This window comes from Globicephala melas, chromosome 2 (assembly GCF_963455315.2).
Source record: "Globicephala melas chromosome 2, mGloMel1.2, whole genome shotgun sequence".
Taxonomy (NCBI): Eukaryota; Metazoa; Chordata; class Mammalia; order Artiodactyla; family Delphinidae; genus Globicephala; species Globicephala melas.
This window is the reverse complement of record NC_083315.2, coordinates 30,421,837-30,440,901: the sequence shown is the minus strand read 5'-3', so window position 1 is coordinate 30,440,901 and position 19,065 is coordinate 30,421,837. Positions and strand designations below refer to the sequence as shown.

Sequence of the window (19,065 nt, the reverse complement as noted above, 5' to 3'; positions counted from 1 at the left end):
AGCTTAAAAGTACTCCATCCATATAGTCAGAATATTTGAAGAGTACAGAAAGATACAGAAACAACAAGTAAAAGCCTCCCCCCTCCCCCCTCATCCCAAATCCCCATCCCTCTTCCTAAGGACAATCATTGACAACAGTTCTTTGTATAACCTTGCAGACAAATGCTCATGTTTATCTATGTATGTGTTAATCTCCTTTTGAAACTTTTAAGGCAAGGCACCAAATTGTTTATATTGTCCTGCATCTTATATTTTTCACTTAATTACCTATCTTGACCCTTTCCCCATAATAACCCATACAGATCTATTTCATTGTTTTTTTTAACGGCTAACCACTGTTCCATAGCATAGGTGTACGGCAATTTATTCAATCATTCCCCTGTGATGGGCATTTAGTTTAGTTTTCGAACGTTTGCTATCAAACCACAAAGCAATGAACACCTTTTCTTTGACAACATCTTTGGGTACAAATGCAGTATTTACTTAGGAAAAGTTACTAGAAGTTGCTAAGTATTGCCTTTCAAAAAGACCTTACCAACTTACACTTCCATCAACAGTATAACAATGCCCATTTGGCGGTCCTTAAATACAAGGACAATTTTACCATTTTATCTTACTAGTTAAAACTCAACTTCTCCGTGTCCTTCATTGTATTTGTCTTGCTGAGTTGATTTCTATAAAAGAGACTAGTATCGGGGGCTTCCCTGGTGGTGCAGTGGTTAAGAGTCCGCCTTCCAATACAGGGGACGCGGGTTCGTGCCCGGGTCCAGAAGGATCCCACATGCCGCGGAGCGGCTGGGCCCGTGAGCCATGGCCGCTGAGCCTGCGCGTCCGGAGCCTGTGCTCCGCAACGGGAGAGGCCACAACAGTGAGAGAGGCCCGCGTACCGAAAAAAAAAAAAAAAAAAAAGAGAGACTAGTGTCGAGTTCCCCAGCGTGAATATGGATTTGTCAGTTGATCTTTGTATATCATTAGTTTTTCCTTTATATGTCTCAAATCTATTTTATTAGATGCCTTAATGTTTGTAACTCAGATCTTCTTAGGGATTTAACCCTTTAGCATATGAAAAGTCTCTGTGCCAATTCAAGATTTTACCCTAAATGCTATTTCGTCTGATAATGTTTTCCATCTATATTTTTACATTAAAGTTTTCCTGGCTTATCTTTTTCTGTGCTTGTATTTTCCACCTTTCCCAGTGTCTGTCTCTCTCTCTCTTTTTAGCTGTACCTTTAACTCCTGGTAAACAGCATGTAGCTGTATTCCTTTTCTTTTTTACCCAATCTGGAAATCAGTATTTTTTGAGAGAACCTTAATCCATTCAAAGTACTCTTTACTCATATGTTTAGATTTATTCCTATCATCTTTGTTTTATGGTTTGTGTGTGTGTTTTTAAATTTAAATACTTTGGGGTTTTTTTCTGCCTTTTCAGTATGATTGAGTTTTCTTTGCCCCGCCAGCCCACAGACTCTTCCGCCCTTCCAATTAGTTTGAAAGTTGTACATTTTATAAGGGCAACTCTAACTCTAGCTAACTAACTATATGCATATATTTATGTATTTATATGTATATACACATACATGTATATGTAAATATACATACATACACATACATGCGTGTTTAAACTCATATTTTTCTATCAGCATCTCTGGTTCATTGGTTTTCTTACCTCCTCTTACACAAGAAATGACATTAATACATCTTCATTTTCCTTCTTTGCCAGCACCACCACATCCCTGCCAAAAGTCCAACCCCCTCTTGGACATTTTTTTTTTTTTGAATTTTATTTTATTTTTTTTTATACAGCAGGTTCTTAGTACTTATCTACTTAATACATATTAGTGTATATATGTCAATCCCTATCTCCCAATTCATCCCACCACCACCACCCACCCCTGCCCCCACTACTTTCCCCCCTCGGTGTCCATACGTTTGTTCTCTACATCTGTGTCTCTATTTCTGCCCTGCAAACTGGTTGATCGGTACCATTTTTCTAGGTTCCACTTATATGTGTTAATATACGATATTTGTTTTTCTCTTTCTGACTTACTTCACTCTGTATGACAGTCTCTAGATCCATCCACGTCTCTACAAATGACCCAATTTCGCTTTTTATGGCTGAGTAATATTCCACTGTATATATATATACCATATCTTCTTTATCCATTTGTCTGTTGATAGGCATTTAGGTTGCTTCCATGACCTGGCTATTGTAAACAGTGCTGCAATGAACATTGGGGTACAATGTTCAATTCTTTTTGAATTATGGTTTTCCCTGGGTATATGCCCAGTAGTGGGATTGCTGGGTCATGTGGTAGTTCTATTTTTAGTTTCTTAAGGAACCTCCATACTGTTCTCCATAGTGGCTGTATCAATTTACATTCCCACCAACAGTGCAAGAGGGTTCCCTTTTCTCCACACCCTCACTGGCATTTGTTGTTTGTAGATTTTCTGATGATGCCCATTCTAACTGGTGTGAGTTGTAGTTTTGTAGTTTTGTAGTTTGTAGTTTTGATTTTCATTTCTCTAATAATTAGTGATGTTGAGCAGCTTTTCATGTGCTTCTTGGCCATCTGTAAGTCTTCTTTGGAGAAATGTCTATTTAGGTCTTCTGCCCATTTTTGGATTCAGTTGTTTGTTTAATATTGAGCTTCATTAGCTGTTTATATATTTTGGAGATTAATCCTTTGTTGGCTGATTCATTGGCAAATATTTTCTCCCACTCTGTGGGCTGTCTTTTCGTCTTGTTTGTTGTTTCCCTTGCTTTGCAAAAGCTTTTAAGTTTCATTAGGTCCCATTTGTTTATTTTAGTTTTTATTTCCATTTCTCTAGGAGGTGGAACAAAAAAGATCTTGCTGTGATCTATGTCAAAGAGTGTTCTTCCTATGTTTTCCTCTAAGAGTTTTATAGTGTCCGGTCTTACATTTAGGTCTCTAATCCATTTTGAGTTTATTTTTGTGTATGGTGTTAGAGAGTGTTCTAATTTCACACTTTTACATGTAGCTGTCCAGTTTTCCCAGCACCACTTATTGAAGAGACTGTCTTTTCTCCATTGTATATCCTTACCTCCTTTGTCATAGATTAGTTGACCATAGGTGCGTGGGTTTATCTCTGGGCTTTCTATCCTGTTCCATTGATCTATATTTCTGTTTTTTGCCAGTACCATATTGTCTTGATTACTGTAGCTTTGTAGTATAGTCTGAAGTCAGGGAGTCTGATTCTTCCAGCTACGTTTTTTTCCCTCAAGACTGCTTTGGCTATTCAGGGTCTTTTGTGTCTCCATACAAAGTTTAAGATTTTTTGTTCTACTCCTGTAAAAAATGCCACTGGTAATTTGATAGGGATTGCATTGAATCTGTAGATTGCTTTGGGTAATATAGTCATTTTCACAATGTTGATTCTTCCAATCCAAGAACATGGTATATCTCTCCATCTATATGTGTCATCTTTGATTTCTTTTGAGAGTTCCTAACTTCTCTTTCTTTTCAGCCCTTTCTTTTGTGAGTCTTTAGCTTACTTCTCCAGATTACTAATTTGTTTTTCAATTTTGTCAATTCAGCCATTCTTTTACTCCAATGAGTACATTTTAAATCTGTAAAGTGTCTAGTATGCTTTTTTATTAGTAGAATATTCTCTTGCATCTTTCTGAAAACCATGTTAATCCAAAGTTTTTCCTTTTTCTTAGAGATTAGTTCCTCTGTTTGTTGAATGTGGTATTCTCTTAATACTGGCTTTTTCCACTTGTTGTGTGATTTTTAAAGTCTATTTATATTTCTATTAGAGAACGTCTGTTTCCCCACAGTAGTGCTTAAGGTGGCCTGCCTTTGGCAGCTCTGGCAGAGACAGGACACACTGCCGGGAGGTCTGTGAGGCAGCTTCTCTTCTGTGTCAAGGGATGTAGTGGACATCTCAGGTTCAGCCCTGTCTCCCTGGCTCTAGTGCCCACATCACTGCCTCAGTGAGAAAGCAACACTGCTGTCCCCTCCGTGTCACACATCAGTGAGGATGAGGGAGTCAGATCTGATGAACCCCCCCCACATCCCCTGCTCCTTCTATCCCTTGATGCTGCTTCAAGCCTCCCACCCTTAACTTTGCAGGAATCTTCTGCACATTTTCCGGACAATGGTTTCTGCAAGGTATTTCTCTCAGTAGATCTGTCCCTATCTACTAACTACTTCTCAGACATTCCTCAAGAATGCTGGTCCATCGATGGTATTTTTTATTGTTTACTCAGACTGTTACTATTTTTGTTGTAGCTTTTTAAATTTATATTTTTGTTATTTCATTGGGTTCCAATGAGTCTACCTTTCAAGTCATCTCCCAGAGTAAAATTTGGGTGATGCCACTTACATTATTCTTAACACAAAGAGCAGCACCCTGTACAGTTTTGTTCTCCTCTCTGCAGGGTAAAAGATTCCATAAAAATAATGAAAAACTCTGTTCAAGAAGAGGGCATATGGTCACTAATTATTAGAGAAATGCAAATCAAAACTACAATGAGGTATCACCTCACACCGGTCAGAATGGCCATCACCTACAAACAATAAATGCTAGAGAGAGTGTGGAGGAAAGGAACCCTGCTACATCGTTGGGATCCCTCCTACACTCTACACTAAAAACAGAGCTACCATATGATCCAGCAATCCCTCTCCTGCATATATATCTGGAGAAAACCATAATTCGAAAGGATACATGCACCCCAATGTTCATAGCAGCACTATTTACAATAGCCAAGACATGGAAGCAACCTAAATGTCCATCAACAGAGGAATGAATAAAGAAAATGTGGCACAGGGGCCTCCCTGGTGGGTGCAGTGGTTAAGAATCCGCCTGCCAATGCAGGGGACACGGGTTCGAGCCCTGGTCCAGGAAGATCCCACATGCCATGGAGCAACTAAGCCCATGCGCCACAACTACTGAGCCCGTGCTCTAGAGCCCATGAGCCACAAATACTGGGCCCACGTGCCACAACTACTGAAGCCTACCCGCCTATAGCCCATGCTCCGCAATAAGAGAAGCCACTGCAGTGAGAAGCCTGCACAGCGCAATGAAGAGTAGCCCCTGCTCACCGCAACTAGAGAAAGCCCCCGCACAGCAACAAGGACCCAATGCAGCCAAAAAATAAATAAATAAATTTATTTAAAAAAAAAAAAAGATGTGGTACACATACACAATGGAATATTACTCATCTATAAAAAAGAACAAAATAATGCCATTTGCAGCGACATGCATGGACCTAGAGATTGTCATACTGAGTGAAGTAAGTCAGAGAAAGACAGATATCATATGACATCGCTTATTGGAATCTAAAGAAATGGTACAAATGAACCTATTTACAAAACAGAAGTCCGGTCACAGATGTAGAAAGCAAACTTGTGGTTACTGGGGGGAAAGCAGGGGGAGGAATAAATTGGGAGATTGGGATTGGCATATACACACTACTATGTATAAAAGAGATAACTAATAAGAACCTACTGTATAGCACAGGTTAGCACAATACTCTATAATGACCTATATGGGAACAGAATCTAAAAGAGTGGATACATATGTATGTATAACTGGCTCACTTTGCTGTACAGCAAAAACTAACACAACATTGTAAATCAACTATACTCCAATTTAAGAAAAAAAAGAAGAGGGCACATGGGAAAGAAAAACAGAATGGTAAAACAATATACAAGGCTTAAATTTTCTTTATTTCCTCTCTCTCATTTCATGTTGATAGCACTGCTTATATGGTTTGATCATTTATAAGAAATTAACACAAATGTAATATAAACTTTTCTCCACAAAGAAAATTTTCAAAAGATTTTCTTCTCATCTGACTTAGACAGGCATCACTATTTTCATTTTTTCCAAACCTAAAAGCCTAAAACCTAAAGTCTGCAATAAGTATTTATATCCACCAAATTTTATAAATGACTAAAAGCCAAGAAATTTATCAGACTTAACACAATGTAATATTAAATCCAGTAACAAAGTAAAAGAGAAAAGAAAGATCCTAAATATAACTAGAAGAATGGACTCTCCCCCTCCCTACCAGGATCATAATAAAAACCTTTAATAACCAGGAGGGATGAGCTGGCATATACCAGGTGAATATCAGGTCGGTACCCGCCCTACCCACAGACTCAGAGGGAGGATGGTGTCTTGTCCAAGAACTGAACCAGCTCCTAGAGAGTAATTTTAGTAACTTTAAAGCTCAGACCAGATCTCTGTGAAGCTAAGAGGTCAACTGTTAAAAAGCATATGGCTCAGTCATGGTTCCCCTTTCTTTGATGGGAGATAACGAAAAGGAATAAACAGGTCCAGATAATAATGGACCAGATTATTATGCAGAAGGAGTCGAGGTATAAGGGAATTTTAAATGTCACTTCTCTTTTGTTTTAATATTTCTCGAGAATTAGTATTTGTCCTGGGGTGGAAATACGTGTGTTCAAATAGTTCTCTGCTAGACATGCACAAGAATACAGAGGTGCATCTACAACTCACGTGGGGAGTACTGCCTTTGCGTACTCGTGATGTGGAGTAAAAGGAGCCTCTGTCACCCCGAGGCACCGCTCTCCCCCAACCTGAGGTATTCCCCCACTGAATACCTCAGACTGTGGAGATCATTCCCCAAATATTTAGGAGAACAGCCTTTGATGACAGGGAAATAAAGTTAGGAAGTGAGCTGTAAGCAGCTTGGATGCTTTCCCTTGAACTCTGGAGAAATCAATACTTGGCCTACAATGAAGTTTTTCTTTTCCTAATTCTTAATTCCATTTAATCATCCCTAGGGGGTAACTGGGGAGAAAATGTCTGCCTCTCTCCACTCGCTTCATAACTTCTCTAACAGCGTCGTGTTTTTATTTGCAGCCTTGGCTGACAGGCTTAAAAGGCAGAAACCCGGAGTCCATCCTCTCATTTTGTTATAACTCAGCAGATTTGGCTCACGACCAGTTTTGACCACAGTTCACTTGGGACAAACAGCTCCCAAGCTCATCTACCACACCCATTTCTAATTTCTAGTGGAAAAGAACTCAACAATAACAAAGAATTGGGCAAAAATAATGAAGATCGTAAAAACAAAGCAGTTATACAAGAACTATCAACAAAATATCTAATAATCCTTCTACAATATATTAATTATAAAATATAAGCAACTGACAGCTACAACCAAGTCAAGATAACACTTATGAGAGAGAGCAAAGCATCCTTCCCCCAAATGAGGGGAATTCCAAACAAGAGTGTGAGAACAGGAGCCTTGAGATACTGCTAAGTATAGCAGGGCAGCTGACTTTATAAGGATACTGAGTACTTCTGAAGGATTCTTCAGTAGTGCTAGCAAAATGCTAATTTTTGTTTACGAGTACCAGACTTCGGAAACCTTAATAGCTCACTGAAAAGGTTCATATTAATGGCCCTTAGTTGTACTTATAAATAATAATGTGTGTAACTGCCTACAGTTTGCTCATTAAAGAAACCAAGGAAGGACTTGGACATTGGTCCCATCCAATCAGGGAACTCTGTGAGCCGTGAATGGGCCACAGGTCACCCTGGGAGAAACAACATCCTATAAGGGACATTCCCGTCCTTTTGTTCCTGTCTTCAGTCTGTCTCTCTTTCTGGACTGGCACGTCCTCGCTCAAATATGTTTTTAACCCCAAGAACTGGCAAAAAACCTGAGGTGTGACTCTGGGCAAGCCAATGACCTCATCTGTAAAGTTGGGGAGATACAGCCCCCACCTCATAGAGGGATATAGGGCCCAGCAGGGAACAAGCTCAATGAACAGCAGCTCTTCTTATCTTATTTCTGGAATCTGACTATTAGATGACAACTTCAGTGGACGAATGGATACTGCATGGCCTTCAATACTTACTGACTCAACTGGGAGAAACAGACTTAGAAGCATGAAGAAAATGATATGACACTCTTTTCCCCTAAGATCCGTGTAAATGCTCCTGAAAGCACTCAATGCAAAAATCAAGGCTCTGGGGAGACATTCAAGATGGCGGAGGAGTAAGATGTGGAGATCACCTTCCTCCCCACAAACACATCAGAAATACATCTACGTGTGGAACAACTCCTCCAGAACACCTACTGAACGCTGGCAGAAGAGCTCAGACTTCCCAAAAGGCAAGAAACTCCCCACGTACCTGGGTAGGGAAAAAGAAAAAACAGAGACAAAAGAATAGGGACGGGACCTGCACCACTGGGAGGGAGCTCTGAAGGAGGAAAGGTTTCCACACACTAAGAAGCCTCTTCACCGGTGGAGACGGGGTTGGGGGCAAGCTTTGGAGCCACGGAGGAGAGCGCAGCAACAGGGGTGCAGAGGGCAAAGCGGAGAGATTCCCGCACAGAGGATCGGTGCCGACCAGCACTCACCAGCCCAAGAGGCTTGTCTGCTCACCCACCAGGGAGGGCGGGGGCTGGGAGCTGAGGCTCTGGCTTCAGAGTTCAGATCCCAGGGAGAGGACTGGGGTTGCCTGCGTGAACACAGCCTGAAGGGGGCTACTGCACCACAGCTAGCCAGGAGGGAGTCCGGGAGAAAGTCTGGACCTGCCGAAGAGGCAAGAGACCATTGTTTCAGGGTGCGCGAGGAGAGGGGATTCAGAGCACCGCCTAAATGAGCTCCAGAGACAGGCGCGAGCTACGGCTATCAGCGCGGACCCCAGAGACGGGCATGAGACGCTGAGGTTGCTGCTGCCGCCACCAAGAAGCCTGTGTGCAAGCACAGGTCACTATCCACACCTCCCCTGCCGTGAGACTGTGCAGCCCGCCACTGCCAGCGCACCGTGATCCAGGGACAACTTCCTGGGGAGAACACACGGCGTGCCTCAGGCTGTTGCAACGTCATGCCAGCCTCTGCCTCCACGAAGAACAGACGCCCTCAGGCGACCTACACGCAGAGGCGGGGTCAAATCCGAAGCTGAACCCCAGGAGCTGGGCGAACAAAAAGAAAGGGAAATTTCTCCCAGTAGCCTCAGGAGCAGCAGATTAAATCTCCACAATCAACTTGATGTACCTGCACCTCTGGAATACCTGAATAGACAACGATTCATCCCAAAATTGAGGCAGTGGACTTTGTGTGATTTTGTCTGTAGAGCTTTGCTTTTAACATTTGTCCTAGGGGTCTGTCTGTCTGGTTTTTTTGTTTGGTTGGTTGGTTGGGGGATTTTTTAGTATAGTTTTTAACAATTGTTATGATTGATGGATTTGTTTTCTGGTTTGGTTGCTCTCTTCTTTCTTTCTTTTATTTTTATTACTTTTTCATTTTTAATAATTTTTTTATTTTTTAATAACTTTATTTTTTTCTTTCTTTCTTTTTTACTCCCTTTTCTTCTGAGCCATGTGGCTGACAGGGTCTTGGTGCCCTGGCCGGGTGTCAGGCCTGTGTCTCTGAGGTGGGAGAGCTGAGTTCAGGACACCGGTCTACCAGAGACCTCCCGGCTCCACGTAATATCAAATGGCGAAAGCTCTCCCAGAGATCTTGATCTCAACGCTAAGACCCAGCTCCACTGAACGACCAGCAAGCTACAGTGCTGGACACCCTATGCCAAACAGCTAGCAAGACAGGAACACAACCCCACCCATTAGCAGAGAGGTTGCCTAAAATCATAATAAGGTCACAGACACCCCAAAACAAACCAGCGGACGCAGTCCTGTCCACCAGAAAGACAAGATCCAGCCTGATCCACCAGAACACAGGCACCAGTCCCCTCCACCAAGAAGCCTACACAACCCACTGAACCAACCTTAGCCACTGGGGGCAGACACCAAAAACAACGGGAACTACGAACCCGCAGCCTGCTAAAAGGAGACCCCAAACACACTAAGTTAAGCAAAATGAGAAGACAGAGAAACACACGGTAGATGAAGGAGCAAGGTAAAACCCCACCAGACCAAACAAATGAAGAGGAAACAGGCAGTCTACCTGAAAAAGAATTCAGAGTAATGATAGTAAAGTGATCCAAAATCTTGGAAACAGAATGGAGAAAATACAAGAAACCTTTAAGAAGGACGTAGAAGAACTAAAGAGCAAACAAACAATGATGAAGAACACAATAAATGAAATATGTTCTACATGTGGAACAATCAATAATGAAAGGACATATTTAAAGTGATGAAAGGGAAAAACCTACCACCATGATTACTCTACCCACCAAGGATCTCATTCAGATTCGATGGGGAAATTAAAACCTTTATAGACAAGCAAAAGCTAAGAGAATTCAGCACCACCAAACAAGCTTTATAACAAATGCTAAAGGAATTTCTGTAAGCAGGAAACACAAGAGAAGGAAAAGACCTACAATAACAAACCCAAAACACTTAAGAAAATTAAGGAACATACATATCGATAACTAACTTTAAATTAAATGCTCCAACCAAAAGACAGAGACTGGCTGAATAGATACAAAAACAAGGCTCATATATGTGCTGTCTACAAGGGACCCACTTCAGACCTAGGGACACATACAGACTGAAAGTGAGGGGATGGAAAAAGATATTCCATGCAAATGGAAATCACAAGAATGCTGGAGTAGCAATACTCATGTCAGATAAAATAGACTTTAAAATAAAGACTGTGGCAAGAGATAAGGAAGGACACTACATAATGATCAAGGGATCAAGCCAAGAAGAAAACATAACAATTATAAATATTTATGCACCCAAAATAGGAGCACCTCAATCCATAAGGCAAGTGCTAACAGCCATAAAAGGGGAAATCGACAGTAACACAATAATAGCGGGGGACTTTAACACCCCACTTACACCAATAGACAGATCATCCAGACAGAAAATAAATAAGGAAACACAAGCTTTAAATGACACAACAGACCAGATAGACTTAATTGATATTTATAGGACATTCCACCTGAAAGCAGAAGAATACACTTTCTTCTCAAGTGCACATGGAAAGTTCTCCAGAATAGATCACAACTTGGGTCACAAATAAAGCTTGGAAATTTAAGAAAACTGAAATTGTATTAAGCATCTTCTCTGATCACAATGCTATGAGACTAGATATCAATTACAGGAAAAAATCTGTAAAAAATGCAAACACATGGAGGCTAAACAATAAACTACTAAATAACCAAGAGATCACTGAAGAAATCAAAGAGGAAGTCAAGAAATACCTAGAAACAAGTGATAATGAAAACACGACGAAGCAAAACCTATGGGATACAGCGAAAGCAATTCTAAGAGGGACGTTTATAGCAATACAATCCTACCTAAAGAAACAAGAAACATCTCAAATAAACAACCTAACCTTACACCTAAAGCAATTAGAGAAAGAACAACAAAAATCCTCCAAAGTTAGCAGAAGGAAAGAAATCATAAAGATCAGATCAGAAATAAATGAAGGAAACAATAGCAAAGATCAATAAAACTAAACGCTGGTTCTTTGAGAAGATAAACAAAATTGATAAACCATTAGCCAGACTCATCAACAAAAACGGGGAAAAGACTCAAATCAATAGAATTAGAAATGAAAAAGGAGAAGTAACAACTGACACTGCAGAAATATAAAGGATCATGGGAGATTACTACAAGCAACTCTATGCCAATAAAATGGACAACCTGGAAGAAATGGACAAACTCATAGAAAAGCACAACCTTCCAAGACTGAACCAGGAAGAAACAGAAAATATAAACAGACCAATCACAAGCACTGAAATTGATACTGTGATTTAAAATCTTCCAACAAACAAAAGCCCAGGACCAGATGGCTTCACAGGCGAATTCTATCAAACATTTAGAGAAGAGCTAACACCTACCCTTCTCAAACTCTTCCAAAATACAGCAGAGGGAGGAACACTCCCAAACTCATTCTACGAGGCCACCATCACCCTGATACCAAAACCAGACAAAGATGTCACAAAAAACGAAAACTACAGGCCAACATCACTGATGAACATAGATGCAAAAATCCTCAACAAAATACTAGCAAACAGGGCTTTCCTGGTGGCGCAGTGGTTGAGAGTCCGCCTGCCAATGCAGGGGACACAGGTTCGTGCCCCGGTCCGGGAAGATCCCACATGCCGCGGAGCGGCTGGGCCCGTGAGCCATGGCTGCTGAGCCTGCACGTCCGGAGCCTGTGCTCCGCAACGGGAGAGGCCACAACAGTGAGAGGCCTGCGTACCGCCAAAAAAAAAAAAAAATACTAGCAAACAGAATCCAGCAGCACATTAAAAGGATCACACACCATGATCAAGTGGGGTTTATTCCAGGAATGCAAGGATTCTTCAATATACCCAAATCAATCAATGTGATACACCATATTAACAAACTGAAGGAGAAAAACCATATGATCATCTCAGTAGATGCAGAAAAAACTTTTGACAAAGTTCAACATCCATTTATGATAAAAACCCTGCAGAAAGTAGGCATAGAGGGAACTTACCTCAACATAATAAAGGCCATATATGACAAACCCACAGCCAACATCGTTCTCAAAGGTGAAAAACTGAAACCATTTCCTCTAAGATCAGGAACAAGACAAGGGTGTCCACTCTCACCACTGTTATTCAACATAGTTTTGGAAGTTTTAGCCACAGCAATCAGACAAGAAAAGGAAATAAAAGGAATCCAAATCGGAAAAGAAGAAGTAATGCTGTCACTGTTTGCAGATGACATGATACTATACATAGAGAATCCTAAATATGCTACCAGAAAACTACTAGAGCTAATCAATGAATTCGGTAAACTAACAGGATACAAAATTAATGCACAGAAATCTCTTGCATTCCTATACACTAACAATGAAAAATCTGAAAGAGAAGTTAAGGAAACACTCCCATTTACCACTGCAACAAAAAGAATAAAATACCTAGCTATAAACCTACATAAGGAGACAGAAGACCTGTATGCAGAAAACTATAAGATGCTGATGAGAGAAATTAAAGGTGATATAAACAGATGGAGAGATATACCATGTTCTTGGATTGGAATAATTAACATTGTGAAAATGACTATACTACCCAAAGCAATCTACAGATTCAATGCAATCCCTGTGAAACTACCAATGACATTTTCCACAAAACTAGAACAAAAAAATCTTAAAATCTGTATGGAGACACAAAAGACTCCAAATAGCCAAAGCAGTCTTGAGGGAAAAAAACGTAGCTGGAGGAATCAGACTCCCTGACTTCAGACTATACTACAAAAGCTACAGTAATCAAGACAATATGGTACTGGCAAAAAACAGAAATATAGATCAATGGAACAGGATAGAAAGCCCAGAGATAAACCCACGCACCTATGGTCAACTTATCTATGACAAAGGAGGCAAGGATAGACAGTCCTTCAATAAGTCTCTTATTGAAGACAGCCTCTTCAATAAGAGAGACAGTCTCTTCAATAAGTGGTGCTGGGAAAACTGGACAGCTACATGTAAAAGAATGAAATGAGAACACTCCCTAACACCATACACAAAAATAAACTCAAAATGGATTAAAGAGCTAAATGTAAGGATAGACACTACAAAACTCTTAGAGGCAGAACACTCTATAACATAAATCACAGCAAGATCCTTTTTGACCCATTTCCTAGAGAAATGGAAATAAAAATAAACAAATGGGACTTAATGAAACTTAAATGCTTTTGCACAGCAAAGGAAAACATAAACAAGATGAAAAGACAACCCTCAGAATGCGAGAAAATATTTGCAAATGAAGCAACCGACAAAGGATTAATCTCCAAAATTTACAAGCAGCTCATGCAGCTCAATATCAAAAATACAAACAACCCAATCCAAAAATGGGCAGAAGACCTAAATAGACATTTCTCCAAAGAAGATACACAGACTGCCAACAAACACATGAAAGGATGCTCAACATCACTAATCATTAGAGAAATGCAAACCAAAACTACAATGAGGTACCACCTCACAGCAGTCAGAATGGCCATCATCAAAAAATCTACAAACAGTAAATGCTGGAGAGGGTGTGGAGAAAAGGCAACCCTCTTGCACTGTTGGTGGGAATGAAAATTGATACTATGGAGAACAGTATGGAGGTTCCTTAAAAAACTAAAAATAGAACTACCATACAACCCAGCAATCCCACTACTGGGCATATACCCTGAGAAAACCATAATTCAAAGAGTCATGTACCACAATGTTCACTGCGGCTCTATTTACAATAGTCAGGACATGGAAGCAACCTAAGTGTCCATCGAGAGATGAATGGAAAAAGAAGATGTGGCACATATATACAATGGAATATTACTCGGACATAAAAAGAAACGAAATTGAGTTATTTGTATTGAGGTGGATGGACCTAGAGTCTGTCATACAGTGTGAAGTAAGTCAGAAAGAGAAAAACAAATACCGTATGCTAACACATGTATATGGAATGTTAAAAAAAAAATGGTTCTGAAGAACCTAGGGGTGGGACAGGAATAGAGACACAGATGTAGAGAATGGACTTGAGGACACGGGAAGGGGGAAGGGTAAGCTGGGACGAAGTGAGAGTGTGGCATGGACATATATACACTACTAAATGTAAAACAGATAGCTAGTGGGAAGCAGCCGCATAGCACAGGGAGATTAGCTCGGTGCTTTATGACCACCTAGAGGGGTGGGATAGGGAGGGTGGGAGGGAGACACAAGAGGGAGGAGATACTGGGATGTATGTATATGTATAACTGATTCATTTTGTTATAAAGCAGAAATTAACACACCATTGTAAAGCAATTATACCCCAATAAGATGTTAAAAAAAAATCAAGGCTCTGACAACAATAAACTTATTATGAAAATAATTTTTGCATTTCACCTAAAATAGACAGGAGTAACAGCTATTTGGGCCTCACACCCGCTGAACAGCAAGGAGCCGGCCATGGTTCCCGCAATGGACTGAACTGTGCCCCTCCTCCCCCCACCTCCTAACAACCCAGTGGATGTGACCCTGTTTAGAGAAAGTGTCTTCACAGAGGTTACTATGGTGAGGATCTCGAGATGAGCTCACCCTGGATTACCCAGCTGGACCCTAACTCCGATGACAAGCGGTCTTATAAGTGGTCTTATAAGAGACACACAGACAAGACCACATCAGGGTGCTGAGAGAGACTGAAGAGGAACCCAAGGAACACTGGGGCCACAGACACTAGAGGAGGCAGGAAGGATTCTCCCCAGAGCTCTTGGGGGAGCGTGGCCCTGCCGATGCTTTTATTTCAGACTCTGGCCTCCAGAACTGGGGGAGAAGAAATTCCTGTTGCTTTCAGTGATCTGTTACAGCAGATCTAGGAAATACCGTGCTCTACTGCTTCTGTCCAGCAATGGTACTGGTTCTGTCCATCTGAACCATTATCTGAGGCCCTCAGAGCAGGCAGCAGCCGCACAAACTCACATCTCCCTCGGGTAACAGGCCTGAGTTCCAGGTTCATGAACAGTAATGATTCAGAACCAAACACTGCAAACACTCCTACTTACTAAACTTCTTAGAGAAGGAGTCAAGGAGAAGAGGGCTCCTGCAGGCTCCACTGATGCAGGTCTGGCTGTGTGTCCGCTTCAGTTTCCATGTAAAATGGCCTGCAAGTGCTCTACTCCTTAAAGGATTTGTAGAGCCAGTTAGAAAGACAGAAAGATATTGCAAAGAGGAAAGCGGATGAGCACAAGTGGCCAAACTACATATGAGTGTGGGGCCAAAGCACTGGTCCATTCAACCGTAACCTTCACTTAGACAGGCATAAGCTTTGCAGGTATGCAGTCTTCCCATACAGACTGTAATAGTTAAAAGAGAGAGAAACACAGGGAGCCTACACATCTTCCTAAACGTCTTCACATAAACCTTTATATAAGCCATGAACAATGACTGTGGTATGTCCTCACATCTTGTAAATGGACATAAGCTGGTGCACCCCAAGGTCTGAATGCACTATTGATGTCGCCTGTGGGTTCCCACCAACCACTCTGGAGGCAGACCCCATCCTCTCATCTTCTAGACAAATAATGGCCCCATCCATCTCAAATTCTCCACATGCAGTTGCTAGGGCACTGGCAAAATGAAATGTTATCTAGAAAATAAACTCCAGAGACGTAAGAGATAGATTTACCAGGCAGCACAATATTCTCCAACAACAACAAAAAAAGACTATACATCTATGTCCCAAAGTACCACCCAGTGCCGAGTTTTGTAGAGTGTGCTCTTCACTTTGCCACTGGAGAAAGTAGATGAACATTTGCAAATCCGCTTACCACTGAGTCCTGAAATGCTCATTTAAGATTGTGGGAAAGCTCAATGAAATCCCCCTCTTTCCAGGCTGTCTCTTCATAAGACGGTTCTTAATGCTGGTCCCAGGTCACTGCCTGCCTCAAACGTGAATCTCTAGAGTACAAATGTTACCGGGATTTTATTTCCTTGTGTTCTCTCTTCACAAACTATATACTCGGGAAACTAGTTTCAGAAGCAGCACTCCAGTGATAAGAAAGAATAAACCAAGCTTCTTGACCTTGTGACCAATTGCTGCTAATATTCATGCCTAACAGCTCCTCAAACCTTATTTCCACATCTTGGTTTTTAAGTGTAACATGAAGAAAATTTCCTTGGGAATTCCTTGGCGGTCCAGTGGTTAGGACTCTGCGCTTTCACTGCCAAGCATGCAGGTTCAATCCCTGGTCAGGAAACTAAGATCCTGCAAGCCATTCAGCGCAGCCAAAAAAAAAAAAAAAAAATTCCTTAACTTTCTTTTCCAATTATGCATTAAGAATTCATTTATTCAGCAGTTATCTTTTGCGAACCTATTTTGTACCAGACACTGCTTGAAGGGAATTTAGTAATCAACTAAACAGACTAAAGCACCGGACCCATGCTACTTAACATTCTAGGGCGGGGGGAGAAGCGATATATATGAAAATTAAGTAAAATAGGCAGTGTGTTCAATACTGATAAGCACTCAGGAGAAAATCTGGGTGGGGGGTAAGACTGTTGGTGCTGACCTCTCCTTTTTTTTTTTTTTTTTTCTGTAAACCATCCATCTGAAAAGTCAACTTCAAATGTTACCGCTTCTTGCTTCAGAATAATGACATATTCTTGACGTATTTGCTAAAACTTCCTTCCATGGACATTTCTTAATTCAATCACTGTCAACTTTTACCAGCCTAGTCTTCCAGGTGTTGTCACTTGATGTTCATCAAATTAAAATATTTTGCAGAATAAATTTATCTTTTTTTAACAACTGGGCGCGAGTGGGGGGTGGGGGGGTGGAGGAAGACAATAATATTTACTCAGCACCTACTGTGCAGCGGGGGAGAGTGGCCAGCACTTTGTATTGACCATCAAAGTTGGTCTACACATGGCCCCATGAGGTAGAGAACATTGTTCCCATTTTACAGATGAAGAAACAGATTCTCCAGCAACTTGTCTATGGTCACACAATAAGTGGCACAGCTGAAATTTGGACTTTGCTGCTCATAATTTTTGGTCTTACCTCCAAAATTCTCCACTATTGACAGTTTTCTTTTAAGCTTTTTCCTGGCTGCTCAATCCTTATGTTCCTTAGATCGTTATTCCATTTTGCCTTACATACAGACATTACTCTTCCCAATGCTTAGATACAGCCTCACTTCCTCTCCCTATAACCTTAAAATTAAACTGAACTATGTTCAGTTGAATTGAATCAACCTCTATAAACTATATTAACCACGCATTTTTTAATTGAAATAACCACTGAATACCACAATCACCGGCACCTTTTTTCTACAGTCACCACCCCTTTACTGGACCATTCCTCTTGTGACAGAACCGCACACCTAAGTCCCAAGTGGATGGAACGCCTGGGTCGCCACTGGGATTCCCTGTGACATGTTTACATGCTAATAAAACGCGATACAATCCGATAGATGATCGGGTGTCCACACCGGTTCCAGGTGACCCTAGACACCTTTCTTTAGGGGCGTTCTTCCCGTTACCCCGAGAGCGGTTTCCAGGTGGGAGCACCAGACGGCCTACAGGTAAATCCCAGTCACCGACCCCGCGAGGATGACCCCGCCGGCTGCGGACGTTCCGACCCGGATCGGCGGCCGATGGATCCGAGGCGCCGCAGGAAACGCACGGCGAGCCCGGCGGGACGTTCGGAGCCAGAACCTGCCGGCGCGGCGCCTCCCTCGGCCGCGGTCCCCGCCCCGCCCGGCCGCGCGCTCTCTGGTGACCGAGGGGGTTGATAGTGCCCACTGCCCGGCCCCCGGCCCCCGGCCCGTTGCCCCCCGCCGACCCCCGCCCCCGGGCCCCGCCCTCACCACAGCCTCCTCCTGAGCGGCAGAAGGCTGCCGCGGTTGGACGGCGTGACGCCGATGGCCATCTGCAGCACCGTCAGGTACTTCTGGTACTTCATCTTGTCCCCGCTCCGCTCGCGGCCCGGACCCCGCCGCCGCCGCCGCCGCCGCCGGCACAGCCCCTCCAGGCGCCGCATAGGTCAGCCCTGGGCCATCCGCCGCCGCCCGCACCTACCACCCCGCGCCCCTGCAGCCGCCGCCGCCACCGCCGCCGCCGTGCGTCCGGCCGTGCGTGCCGGGTCCCGCGCCCGCGTGCGTGCGTGCCCGCCGCTCCCGCCGCCGCCGCCGTGCGTGGCCCGCGCCCCGTCGTCTCCGCGCTGCGCACCGGCTGGCGGGGTTCTGGTCCGGAACGGCGGGCGAGGCCGGTACCGCCCGCATTGCCCCCCCCGCCCCGCCCATCCCGTCCTCCGCCCCGCCCCCGCGGCCTCGCTCCCCTCAGCGCTTGGCGGGAGCTCGCTTTCCACCACCTCACTCCCACAGAATCCCAACCACAACCTTCCAGAAAGGGAAAAATTACTATTTTGTATTTATAATTACACCCGAATAGCTGTCACCGTCACTTACGCTCTACCCTGAAGTGTGTGGACGCGTGCTGTATATAAAATACACGCGTATCTGTGTGCTGTACGTGTGGATACTGCGTGTGTACACGTGCGGGCCTCACTGGCGGGCAGGCAGGCGGTGGACAGGACCCTGAACCGTGCAAAACCATCTTCATCAAGGGGAAAATCAACATTGTTCCACGACCTTTAAAAATGTCCAAACATGCCTAGCTGTTCATTCATGGTTATAAATGTGTAGGGAAACGA

The 19,065-nt window shown here is 42.8% G+C and overlaps 1 protein-coding gene across 5 annotated transcripts in view; it reads right to left on the bottom strand.

Annotated features, from left to right (window-relative positions):
* TJP1 (tight junction protein 1) overlaps positions 1 to 18,426 on the bottom strand; it is a 255,520-nt gene extending 237,094 nt beyond the window's left edge. For all 5 annotated transcript variants that reach the window (XM_030878391.2, XM_060293719.1, XM_030878393.2 and 2 more), the window contains exon 1: positions 18,221 to 18,426. In XM_030878391.2, coding sequence (XP_030734251.1) covers positions 18,221 to 18,393 — 173 coding nt within the window. In that variant the 5' untranslated portion in view covers positions 18,394 to 18,426. The remainder of the gene's footprint in view (positions 1 to 18,220) is intronic.
* Between the last annotated feature and the right edge of the window lie 639 nt (positions 18,427 to 19,065).